General features: G+C 43.9%; 1 protein-coding gene across 1 annotated transcript in view; it reads right to left on the reverse strand.

Annotated features, from left to right (window-relative positions):
- Window positions 1-13,080, reverse strand: part of LOC111863612 (SLIT-ROBO Rho GTPase-activating protein 1) — a gene marked incomplete at its 3' end in the record, with an annotated part of 155,567 nt that extends 142,487 nt beyond the window's left edge. The window contains 2 exon segments of the mRNA XM_023850082.2: window positions 12,809-12,895; window positions 13,064-13,080. Of these exon segments, the coding sequence (XP_023705850.2) occupies window positions 12,809-12,893 (85 nt within the window).
- Between the last annotated feature and the right edge of the window lie 983 nt (window positions 13,081-14,063).

Consider the following 14,063-nt stretch of genomic DNA (forward strand, 5'->3'; position numbering starts at 1 on the left):
TCCCATTATAATACAAAAATTATATTTTAAATAATAATAATAATATTATTATTATTATTATTATTATTATTATTATTATTATTATTATTATTATAGATTTCACTTAACATGGCCATAAAAACGGTCCGAATGCCACTCAACATACACTGTTCCGGACAATCCGGATTTCTGGGGAAAGATTCTGAATTCGGTAAAGGTAAAGCTGTCCCTGTGCTTAATTAGCCACCACGCCATGAAGGTGTATGGGGGAATGAATGTATAGATCCATGTATTATCAATATCGGTACTAGTTGAACGTGAGTGGTCAGCTTCACGCCGTAGTCGTTTTATACCCAGTACTCACTGGATAGGAGGCTGGGTGGGCCCAGAACCGGTCTGGATGACTTGGAAAGGAGAAAAATCTTGCCCCTACCGGGACTCGAACTCCTACCCATAGACGGTCCAGCCCGTAGCCCGTCGCTATACCGCAGTACTGTTTTTAGCTTAGTTTCTTGGGGTAGGATGAGACTGAGTCCACTTGCTACGTCGGCCACTGTTTGGCCTATTGTACCTGCCCCGGTGGAATGAGAATTGGTAGGGGAAACCTAAGTACTCAGATAAAACCTGCACCAGTGCCACTCTGTCCATGACAAATCCCACATAACCTGACCTGGGCTGGAACCCAGGCTGCCGCGGTGGGAAGCCACCGCTAACCGCCTGAGCTATGTCATGGCCAAAGCCTTACTCCTACTGGGACTCAAACTCCGACCCCTCGGCCGTCCAGTCCGTATGCAGTAGCAGTAACCACGAGCGGCATCACCTTCATGCCGAATCACATTAACAACCTCTCCACGGACTCAGACGACAGTTGAAAGAGACATCAAACAAAGCTGTCACAACGATGAAGAGGGGACATCTATCCGCGCCGGGCGCTGTGTTGCCGGAATGAACACAGCGGACACATGCATAGGTATTGTCAACATGCAGCATCAGCAAATCAATAAGTAATAATACAATTAATGCAACTGCATTCGAAACTTTGTGCAGTTTCCTTGGCGATATTGGGTGTCCAGTCCAGTAAATTTCTGCTGGTCCTCGCCAGCATAGCCGTTCTTGGTTTCGGGGCGCCGTCAGGGCATACGACCATAATTTAGTTCTTTCCACACTTCTAAGTGTTCTGAAATCGGGCCTCCACTTCAACGAAAGAAGGGGATCACTCTTCCTTCTACGTTTGATTATATATTCAGTCCACTACAGGAACAGGGGCGCGTTGACGTCAGTTAATGACGTCACCCACTATATCATCTTTATAAACTTAAGATTCTGTAAGATTTGAGGTTTTCACGGCGGTGACTATGAAGAAAACAGTCTTCTGGGATGTGGCACAGTGTAGATGTGGTGTTAACCGACGTTTCGGAGGAACGTATCGCCTCCATCTTCAGGGTAGAAGGAAAAATAAGAAAATCCGCAAGCGAAGAGACAGTGAGAACAGGTGCAAGCAGATTAATGTTTGAAATAAACTCAGCTATATGAGAGCAGGGAAGAATGGGACAAGTCTACATGGGAAATCAGTGGAGAGGGAGAGGGGAAGGGTCTGGGACAGGAGCAAGGTTAGAGCAGGTATAGGGTATTGTGTCAGGGGAGAAAGGCGGGTTAATTTGAGGGCATTAACCCTTAAGCTGGGGGGGAGGTAGCTATGTGAGTCGATCATGGACTGTGTGGCCTTGTGGATCTGGCGTAATGTCCGGGGGGGGGCGTTTAGGAAATAGATGAGAGGCTTCCATGATTTGCTGAGACGTTCTTCCGAAACGTCGGTTAACACCACATCTACACGGTGCCACATCCCAGAAAACTGCTTTCTTACTAGATTCTATTTTCAACCTACTTCCGGTACTAATACGCAGGCGGGAAATTCAAACATTTCTTCAGTAAGGTTGGCAACAATGACCATGACTTACTTTGGTTCGCAGAGCTGGCGGACAGTCACGGCCGAAAACCTAAAATCCTGTTTATACAAGCTTTCAGGTTTTCGGCGATGATTATTCAGTTTGTGGTATTCTGTACTGTGACACAGTGTAGTCCTGTACAGACATTTCGAAGCAATGCGTTGCCGTCATCTCAAAATTTTAAGGGAAGCTGTGTAAACAGAGGCAATTGCCTCGATTCTACACGCAGCTCCAAGAATGGCGGTCACGTGACGCAAAGATAGGGATTAAATCCGGGGAATCGAAAGGAAAATGCGCAATGAAACGACCCATTCAAGGAGCACACTGGTTTGTTCTTCACTAGCACGAATCCAATTGAGAGAAATGGCTGCCCTTGCCGGGAACACGAAATTGTTGTTAGTGAGTCACCTGAAAGCCATCCGTGCATCAAGCCTGTAAAAGCGAGCTAATTCTGGAACCAACACAATTTCAGCCCTGAAGATAGAGCCAAAGTTTTCCTCAGAAACGTCAGTATTCACCTACAAAACTATACAGTGTCATAATCTGACATTTTTTCTAACACATCAAGTGGGAAAAAATCACAAGCGTATAAAACATTTTGGTAGAAAAACCGAAGGAAGAGACTAGTTGGGAAACCTAGTCATAAAGGGAAGGATAGCGGTGTTATAAAAGCAAAACCATATCCATCTGGTACACCTAGTCATGAGACAAATATGGTCACAGGTCCCGCAACCAGCAATCAGTGTGCTGGCGAAACCAGCGGCAATTTAAACGACCGACCGGATATGCTTCCATTTTTATTAATTCCAGTGATTGAGGCTAGCTCTTTCTAGCGGACCCAACAGAATAGGTGTTTTCCTTCACCTGAGGACGGAAACAGATCCAGTTTCCGAAACGTTGTGTTTTTATTAGTTACCTTAAAAACCAGGACGATGGATGAAGTCCAAAAACCCAATATATCAGTGTTCCATTTTTATTTTAGAAATAATTGTAAAGTTGTCGTCATGCTTAACTAAGCACCATGTCATGAAGGTGTATGGAGGGGGTGGAGACATCTCGACACGCTCTTAACCTCGGCACTATATGGAAGTTAGTGGTTAGCTTCACGCCCCGGCAAACTTTATCTTCCAGGAAGAAGCCACAGGGTACGAGGCTGAGTGGGCACAAGTCAGCTTGGATGCTGCCCCAGCAGGGTACCGAATTCTGTCCAGCCCGTAACCTAGTCACTTTACCGACTGAGCAATCGGCGTTCCCTTCCTCTCAAAAACAACGTAAACAATATAAAACTGTCGGCGAAATATAATTAATTAACATGGCACATGCACACGACTCACACGATCCCCTCACAAGGGTGACCTGAAGGGGGGGGATACCTCTGATCGCAAACCGCGCCCCTGAATTGATCAATATTTTCGTTCTTATTCGGCTACTCAGAATTTTATGCGCACTCCTGTTAGCCCGAACCACCTGCCGACATGATTAGTGCTGTTCAGTCTCTCCGCACTACACACAGATGTCGTTAGGAACGCTCGGTCTTCTAATTTCAATTTATTTTATGTCTCAGATGAGTGAAGGAAACAGGTCTGTCATCATACACGTATAACAAGAGGCTCCAGAGGTTACCATGGAAACGCGAAGCAACAGAAGGCAACGAAACGGTCTACTGCAGCTGTCGGCCATCCTGATTCGTAGCAGAGAAGTCCCGTATTCAAATCTCGGCTCGTAAAGCTATCCTGAAGGAGAGTTTTCATGGTATTTACCTTCTTAAGGTAAATTTCAGCACAGCATATCCGTTACCTTCCACATCCTGTCCAATTCATTATTCGCTAATCATTCTATTACTGGAAGCTATATAACCTTATCAACAGAAAGCGTCGTTAAATAAACCAAGAATCGGACTTCATATGGTACAGACAAGGTAAAGCTGTCCCTGTCCTTAATTAGTTAAGCACTATGTCATCAAGACACATGGGGGAGTGGGTATATAGCTCCACTCTTCACGACCTAGGCACTAGATAGAGGTCAGTGGTCAGCTTCAAGCCCCTGCCACTTTAACCCACCAGGGGAAAGAGCGACGGGCTACGGGTTGCATGGCCCAGGTTCGATTCGCAGCAGTGCAAGATTTCTCCCTTCTCCACGGCGTCTAAACCTGCTCTGGGGCACACCCAGTCTCGTACTGAGTGGGTATCGGTAGTTCTCTCCCCGGAGGCCAAAGCGGCAGGGGAAGAAATAAAAGACAGTTCCTTTACATGAAATTCATCGTGGAAAGAGAAATGTTTTAGGTTCTGTTTCAGAACAAAATGGTTTACACATAGGGTGTCCATTGTAGCAATGGCAAAACTATCTCTTAGCTCAATTAAGCACGTCACGAAGAAATATTACGTGTGGAGGTATATTCCCTCACTAGATACAGTGGTGAGCTTCACGCCACGGCCGCTTCATCCACTGGAAACCAACCTACACTACTCGTTTGACAAGAGGCGTGACTGGCCTCGGAGACGGTCTGGACGCTGTGGAGAAAAGACAAATCTATGCCTCTACCGGGAATCGAATCCCAATTCACCGGCCATCCAGTCACAGCCAGTCCACTGTACTCACTGAGCTATGACGGCTCTCACCTACCCTGCTTCATAAAAAAAGGTAAAGGTATCCCTATAACAGGCCGTGAAGGCCCATAGGGCTCTGAAACGTGGAGGCTATCACATTTTCTGGAAAATCGGTTCACAGATGGGGGTGAGGTTGTCAGCCTTACACGCCGGCTTCCCTTTACCCCACGAAGATTCCTGGTACTCATTTCTGTTAGACGCTGAGTCGACCCCACGGCTATAGTGCGGCTTGAAGGATTAGGTGAACTGAAAAATTCAATTACCACATCGGGAATCGAACCCGCGACCTTCGGACTTGTAGCATAGTGCCTCAATCAGCTAGAAATACATATTTATGATACTCTCGTGTCCAGAGACCCGCTACTGATGATGTGTCAACAGTGATCAGTTTACGTGTACCGATAAGATGACGGTGTGTCGGCACACAGACACGCCGGAAGCGCCAGCGATGTGGGCCGCATGCAAAGCAGGAAGTTTATGCACCGTGGTTTATGACGATGCCGTATTAAGTTACGTCATATGAGGCGCTTCAGATTGTCGTAAGTTAGCTACGGGTACACACCACTCGCTGTCTGTAAAGCTCTATGTATGTATGTTGCGTAAACTGCAAAATATATTCTTCGTGCTCTACTCGGAATGTCGCGGCACACAGGTTGAGGAACACTGCTGTAAGGGCCCAGTAAGGTATGGTAAAATTGTCCCTGTGTTTAATTAATTAAGCACTACGCCATGAAGGCGTATGGGGAGGTGGATGTTTAGATCCACATTTTGTGACCTCGACACTAGCTGGAGTTGAGTGGTCAGCTTCACGCCCCTGCCACTTTACCCCCGGGGAAAGAGCCACCGGTACCTATTGTATAGGAGGTTGGGTGGGCCCCACAGCCGCTCTGCATAACATGGAGAAGTGAAAATTCTTGACCCCACTGGGACTCGATTCTGACTCCTCGGTCGTCCAGCCCGTAGTCAGTCGCTATACCAACTGCGCTATCCCAGCTCTAAGCTGTAAGGGCTCAGTAGAAAAGAAAAAACTTGTATGCGCCGGCATCCTCATATTGAAACTGCGCCAGCCCTCGTGTACAATAGGAGCAAGTTCTCTGATAAAAATGCTAAAGAAACTTTTGAGGCAGTCTACTTCAATAGAAAAAGAAAAGAAAAAAAAAAGTTATACGATGAAAGCAGGCGGGAAGTGAAGAAGAAGTTTAATTCTGAAACAAGTTTAGCACAACGAAGGCACAGCATCGGATTCAAGTTACTAAGGTGATGCAAAGTACAGCGAAGTCCCGTTGCTAGGAAACGTGAACACATATTTCTCGAGTTCTATTGATTTGAGGCAGTATTTACAAAGCTTCCGAGATTTCTCATATGACATCCAGAAATGCGATTCGCAAAGGTATCCAACCTGGCTACAGCAAAATTCTCCTACCTCACGGATCCAGTTTCGACTGTCATTTCGTTCGTGCAGGATTGCCAAGAGTTCTAACAAAAGTTTCCCTACTGATTTGACAGCCTTCGGAATAAACGTCCGGGGTTAGATTCCAGGCAGGCGTCTTTCTCTTCACCACCATTGCGTCCATCTCCCCTTTCAGATTCAAGTGGCCGAAGCGTTAAGCTGATTATATCCAAGCAATTCAGGTGTTAAGATGCATTTGTGGCGCGTCTTGGCGACCCAATGATCGATCGTGTCGCTGCGAGGAAACAGCTCCACTTAGCTCAATTATTCGATAAGACGCACCATAACTGATCATGGAAAGGGAGCCTATGCATACGTGGAACCTGACATCCACTCCCTCATACGTCTTCATGACGTGGTACTTGGACAAGGGAACTATCTGATGTCTTCACCGCGTGCATAGGTGTGAAACGTAACCCTCTGCGTGCCGAATCATATTGTGACGTGTATACCCATTGCTAGGCAACGGCTCGGTAAACATATTGACACGAAGCAAACGCGCGCAACAATTTGACGCCCATTCGTAGGCAACGGATCACTAAACATGTCTCCTTTACAACATAGGCTGTCTTTTTTCTGCGTGGTCCGTATAAAGTTGTTACGAAGAAAGAGTCAGTGGAGAAGTGTAAGTTATCATAAGCTGAGAGAGTTCAGTTGAGGAAGAGTATGCTTGAGAGAGTTGTCGAGAATTGGGTCGAGTTCTAGAGATGGCAGTCGAAGGAAATTGAGAAAAAATTGCAAGAAATGAATTAGACTGTGCAAAGACTTCATGTGTGATTTGAGATTACAGTGAGACGGTTATAAATCCGTTGCCAGGATACGACTAGTGAAGATTGAGAATCCTAGTGAGTGTGTAACGGCGAATTGCAATGTGTGTAAATCAGCGATAGCACTGTAATTGCCTGTAGTTCCATGTACTGTGTATGAGTGGTCAATAAGTGCAAGCATCCAATCCAAAACTCCGTCTGTTGGTCACGAGCAACCCCCAAATCGTGACAATATATATGACAGGTGTTTGATATAAAATGTTCAAGAAAATATTTGGAACTACGAAGGATGAAGCTGGGATAACCATCTACCATGCATGAAAACCACAGAAAACTGTGTCATACCGTACAACAACAACGTATACAGCACAATAAAAGATCAACTGGAAAGGCAAGCAAAGTGTTAATCAGTTTTAACAATAATATCTAAAAGTTTGTGATGATGGTACATTGCTACAAGTATCATGTTTTTGGACATTATCCATTGTCTTGTCTATATTTAAAACCCGTCCTGTTTATTTTTGAAAACACAAGTGAGTAGGTTTTACCTGAGGACGGAGACAGAATCCAGTCTCCGAAACGTTGTGTTTTCAAAAATAAACAGGACGGTTTTTAAATACAGACAAGATGAAGGATAATGTCCAAAAACTTGATACTTGTAATTTTACCAATGTTCAGCAACAATTCAGACATCATTTTTACCAAAATTTTAACGTATTAGAACAATGAACTATAAGCAATACACACAACAGCTACGTATATAATCTACCTGACAATGACCTTATAAGGTCGAAACATGTTGCAGAAGCAGCGTGTGGAGGTGGGTTAGAATACCTCCACCCTAGCCCTGCGAGTCGCAGAAGGCGACGAAAGGAGAACGCGGCACCTGGGGTATAACTGGGCCGACCTGTCACTGTGGGCTTACACATAAGTTCGGGGACCTGGTCCTCCATGTTGTGGGTTGGACGCAGGGCTGACGACCCTGCTCCGTAAAAAGGCCGTGCTATAACTCAGACAGTCTCTGGCTTCCCACCGCGGCGGTCCAGGTTCGAGCCCAAGTCAGATCATGTGGGATCTGTGGTGGACAAAGTGGTATTGGGGCAGGTTTTCTTGAAGTATTTCGATTTCCCTTATCAATTAGCATTCCACTGACTGCTCCACATTAATCATCATCTGTCATCTGAGGCTAGTGCAAGAGGCCAATTAGTAGCCGACGTACCAAGTGGACTCAGTCTCACTCCAACCAAAGAAACTAAAAAAAAAAAAGCTAACGAAAATATTGTTCTGCGAAAAAAAAATATTGAGAAATTCAAATAAGTGAAAACCAAACCGGAAGCAATCTGGCAGAATCTTCTCTTGGAGGCTATGGCTCAAAATGGGCTATTCTGCCAATGATACTCTTGTAGAAGACTCAAACTACATGACCAGTCTACGAACACTGCAAGAAGTCTGTGCCTCTGCATTCTGTAACAGGATGCTGAAATACAACTGTCCTGGATACCTAGGACATTACATAACGTGCAGGTCACACAGCTCACCAGCTGTTGGGGCGGCGATACCAAGGACACACACACACACTTCCGACACGTGTTTCCGGGTACGTGAGCACTGTTTCGAAGCCTCAATCCTTTCTTCTTGAAGTGCCTTAAAAAGGCGACTCTCAGCCCTTCACTTGCAAAATATTCCACATTTAAATGGACCTAATCCTTCCAGCCGCACTATGGCCCTGGGGTCCACTCAGCCTCTAACAGAAATGAGTACCAGGTATATTCCTGGGGGTAAAAGGCGGGCAGTGGGCAACCTCACCGTAATCTGTGAGCCGATTGTCTAGAAAATGTGGGAACCTAAATGTCTCACGGTCTGGTACAGGGATAGCTTTACTTTTGCCTCCTCCTGAACCATTAATTACAGAGAAGTGAGATTTGGTATCACGAGTCTCCCAACCTCACACTGCGTTCCGTGTCGCGTTTCTGAAGTAAACATAAATGACAATGTCTCTTGAATTAGTCCTGGAAATTTTCTGTTTCTTTGTAGCCGTCTAGACTCGAACTCAACTACACTTGGTAATTTTATAATTTTTAGTATCTCCATACATTCAGGAAGCTAATGCTGCTTAAAGATTTCCTTTAAGTTAATTAGAATGGAATAAACCTGATTATGAATATACGATGATTGCAGAAATACTCCATTGACTGGAATACATGGCGGGGCTCTGCTTCTTAGAAAACAGGGGACCCCCTTACATTCGGGCTTATACGAGAGTCTTGTCAAACTCACATCTAGGCACTGAAAGGTGGGGCTTGAGGAAATGGGTTGTGAGGTTGGGAAGTGGATGGAACTGGCTCAGGACCGTCTCCATTGGCAGGCTTTGGTACTAGCGGTGTTGAACCTTCGGGTTCTGCTACCAGAGAGTTAGTTAGTAAGATGGATCTTAGGGAAATGGGTTGAGGATGGGAGGTGGATGGAACTGGCTCAGGATCGTGTCCAGTGGTACGATCTGCTACTGGCGGTGTTGAATCTTGTGATCTGCGGTACGTTCTGGCAAGTGTATGAGGTGATGCGAACTCAACACATTCTCAATTTGTTTATCTAAACGCTCAAAGTTGCTTCCTTATGGGCTGAACGACTACACATCAGGACAAGTAACACGATAGGTTGGTGCGTGATGATAATTTGCGCATGTCAGCTGGTACAACCTGTGATACAGCACGTGACACAGCAAAGTATGCACACAGATACACTGTCAAAGATAAATCAACGACTCCTGAGATGTTACACTGCAGGGGAATCCCCAAATAAGCTAACGGTTCAGAGTATGTATCTATGAAAACTTGCTCGACAGGAAGAGACAGGAAGCTTCGCTCTCTTGCAGTTCTTTTTTTCTTTCGAAATAACCCAATATCGCCCCAGAGAGAAATAAATTTACCCCTCCCCCCAATTGCCCTTAACAGTCTCTCCACAGGGATATCAAGCTAATTCTATGTCATAAATGCACTTCTTTCAATACACCGTTTGTATATATGAACTCACGGTGTGATTAGAGCTTCGTGTAAAGCAAAGATTATAGGGGGCAAGAACCAAAATCCTCACTCCGTGACTAGTCACGTGACGAATCAGAGACGAAATCCGAATATGAAAGACTGGGGATGCGATAATGTACCGCCTAGTCCGTGATATCGCACCCCTCCCCCAGTGGGAGAAGCAACAGTGGAAAGCGGAGAAAAATGAAATGGGAACCCCAGTGTAGAAAGCAAGTACCAAATTTCGTCTACATCCTTCAAGAATACTTGATATCATTCACCTCCGTCTTTAATGAAACTTAACAATGTTCAGAATCTCTATTTCATTTAAATAGCATTCAAATCATATCAACTGCTACATATTTCGACCTTACTTGGCCATCTTCAGGAAACTGTTCACTTTCTGAAAACCGCTGCACTGCACTCACTAAATGTTGAGTTAATATATTTCCATGCTAATCTATATCGTTGTTTAGACTAAAATACGTTTGGGAATAAGAACGGAGAAACCGTTTTATTTTTGGACAAACGTATTATACTATGAACAACGCTAATGCAATAGCATGGAAATACATTAAAATCTTAGTGCACTGCGACAGTTTTCAAAAGTGAACAGTTGCGTGAAGATGGCGAAGTAACAAGGAGAAACTGATGTAATTTTTATGTTATTTTAAATTAAAGAGAGATTGTGAACATTTCTAAATTGCGTTAAAGAGGGAGATGGATGAGTAAGTGAGGTCCCGGGTTTGATTCCAGGCGCTACCAGTTTTTCTGAGAAGTAGTGGATCTGGAACGGGGTCCACTTAGCCTCATGAGAATGACTGAAAAGCCATTTCAAGGAAATAGCGGCTGCGGTCTAGAAAACCGAGATTAACAGTCGTGGAGATCCGTTGCGCTGACCACGTGACACCCTCTATCCTCAAAAGTTGGCACTAACTTCGCTGACAAGCGGCGGTCGCTCGGTCGGTATAGTTCGCTTGCGGACTACAGTCCACGGAGTTTGATACATCAATGCAACATCATACTTTGATATGAAGACATATACAAATGATATTTGTGGTTTTCATGACACTGAAGATACATGTTATAATATTCTGGTTTATGACACCGTGCAGTCTGGAATATGCTGCTTCATGCTGAGAGCAGAAGTAGACATGCATACACGACTCCCCCCCCCCCGCAGCACTGCATCAGACGCGGAGGCCCCACCGGTTTCTACAGATGCAGCAACTGTCCCCCCACCCCACCCACCGGCGGTTCACCCATCTTTCTGAACCCTCGCATTGTCCTTCTGAGCAAAGGACTAACATAACAGACAACGCATACGTTTATGCTATAATGTGTTCCATAAACCAGATACCTATATTATGCATGGAAATTATTAAAAAAATACGACCAGATATACAGAGTGTGGATAAACTTTGGGCACGAGCTCCACATACCAACATAAAATATAATATCAACATTGATACGCGTTTCCGGAAACATTTAATTCGTGGGTTGCAGCTGAAAGTCCGGTCTATAAAACCGAGATTAACGGCCATGGGGATCCGTTGCCCTGACCATGCGACACCCTCTATCCGCCTTTAACCTCTATTACTTATTCGGTCATAATCTCTATTAGAAAGTCAGTAAAAAATAAACAAAATCCAGAAGAATTTTTTTTTTCCTTGGCACTACAGCCCCAGTGGGCCTAGGCCTACCTCCATGAACTTCTCTGTTCACTTCGGTTTTTCTAGATCTTGGACATACGGTAGGACTCCTTGGGCGGGTGATCAGCTCGTCGCAAGGCCTCTACCTGTACACAAACACAGAAAAAAGCACACAAACATCCATGCCCTGAGTGGGCTTCGAACCAACGATCCCAGCTTCTGAAGGAGCGGAGACAGTGCATGCCTTAGACCGCTCGGCTACTGTGACCGGCCCTGAAGACATTACTTAGTAGAAAACTGTTCACAATAAACGTTAGACCCTGAGGAGTCACGTGTAGTATAGTCTACCATACCAGCACCCTTAGCGCATTGAAGTAACAATGTTACACGTGAAAATATACATTACTACATTTTATAGTCCGAAATCTTCCTTCAGGGCCTGTGTATTATTCACATGTTGAGTATGCGTGCAGTGTACAAACAGCGGTCTACAGCAGAAACTCCATATTACTGCTACTCGAAATAGAAAATGGATAAAGACGCGAGATCTCTCCCCTCGGCGCCCCCTTTTCAACGTTCAGTGTATGTACTCTATCCAGGGGGAAGGTGGTTGGCAACATAAGCCTGGATACATCATCCAGACGACAGCTACCAGCTCAAATTTACTGCGAGTACATTATTTACGCGTAAATGAATTCTTTATAGCTCAAAGTAAACTGGAATATCGTACAGAATTATACCATTCAGATATGTGTCCATTTCAAGAAATTTACCACAGCTTACATGCGAAACACATTAAACCACTACTTTTAGAGTAAAGCACAATACAGTCTTCATTCGATACTAATAAGATGGCATTTAGAAAATATGAAAAAATGTTGGATTTGAGGTTCTCACAGGGGTGGTTAAGAAGCGTCCTGTCTTCTGAGGCATAACGCCGTGTTGTCCGTTGAAAGTCAATCGACGTTTCGGAAAAAAAAACCTGTCACCTCCAACTTCATGGTCGAAAAATAAGCAAAGCAAGATACAAATATTTTGCTTTGCATACAGACTTTCAACGGACCACACGGCGTTATATCCCATAAGACAGGGCTCCCCGTGAGAAAGTTTGCCTAAATAAAAAAAAAATCTTTAATTTAAATTTCTTCATCACTTGCTGAACAGAATATACCAAATAACATGGAGTTCTTAAATATCACACTGTTATATATCGATTCCATTGTTAGTACGATACAAGGCATCATTGTTGCAGCTATACGTAAACATCAAATGAAACGACTAATCAACTTCACAAAACAAGTTTATCCCCCTACTATTAATTAACACCACGTAAAAGGTGAATAATGTGTACGGTGGTTATAATTCATTAATTAATTCACTCCGCTTACTATTGAAGATGAGCAGCTTTCTTGTAGACCCCAGGCGTCTGATTGGTGATTTCAAGACTCCGCCACCGGCATCTTCTTCGTCCATTTCTTGAATACAATTAAATGGAATTCAAGTTTAACAAAATAATTTGCGACACTGCTGCCACAGTTTTCCTGACACAAAAGTCACTGTATAGAAAAGTCAACCACAAACATCGCGGGTTTCACTACACAATTCAACTACAAAAGATGAAAAATCTAACCACGTTCACTTACGCTCTGTTTGTTTGTGGTGTTGCACTCGAGTCTGCTTTCCTTAGCAACGCTATAAAACAGCTGCGCGTATGACTTAAACTTCTGCCTTGAGATGGAAGCACGCGTCGCACATATATGGTAACTCCAACCGTACTTCCTGCGCCGGCCGCAGGATAGCGCATTAGTCGAACGACAGCAGCGCCATTGCTTAACAAAAGATTGCCAAATAAGACTGTGAGCGAGGCTGCTTAAAAGTAGCTTAAGGTCGTGATGGAAGATTCTGTTTCATACCCTCGCCACTCCACTTCTGCGAAAAACGGCCACTGATACCCCTGTATGCAAGGCTGGGGGCAGAGACCATAATTATTCTTAAGGGGCATCTGCTAATTATTGTGGCAAACGATTCCCGATTTTATCATAAGTTGGCATAACCAGAACATATTCCAAGGTCCTGTCAACTAGCAATATCCATACTTCATGTATAACACATTTTTCTTACCAAAAATATACCGCTTCCAAACTATGAGTTCCAAATGAATACATACTATCTTCTCCCGTAACAGTATGACACCTTTCCTTCTTGAAATAAACATAATGTTCCATAATTCTAAACAATTTTATGTTATTTAAAGAAATAGTAGACAACCTTGACCAATAAAGAGCAACTTTAATACACACCTAACAATTCCCCTATGCATGACTATATGCACCTTAAATGTTGGATGTCTTGCAGTTGCAAAGGCAATAATACATTCTTATTTGTATTCAAATGCCTCATACATTATTAAAATCTTGCAGAATTATTTTCATTATAGAAAAATATATTTCAGAGGAATAAGATTCAAGGCACCTGTTCAATTAAGGGACACTTCTGTGTTCAATTCATTAATTATATAATGATGGTGGGATGTCTAGAGAAAGTTCTTCTCAGTACCTACTTAACAGCACACAGCCCAGTACGTGGCATAACAGTTTCAAAGGAGCGAAGAAAATGCTGCAAGTCAACAAATCAAATTCAACT

Source organism: Cryptotermes secundus, unplaced genomic scaffold, assembly GCF_002891405.2.
Source record: "Cryptotermes secundus unplaced genomic scaffold, Csec_1.0 scaffold57, whole genome shotgun sequence".
NCBI lineage: Eukaryota > Metazoa > Arthropoda > Insecta > Blattodea > Kalotermitidae > Cryptotermes > Cryptotermes secundus.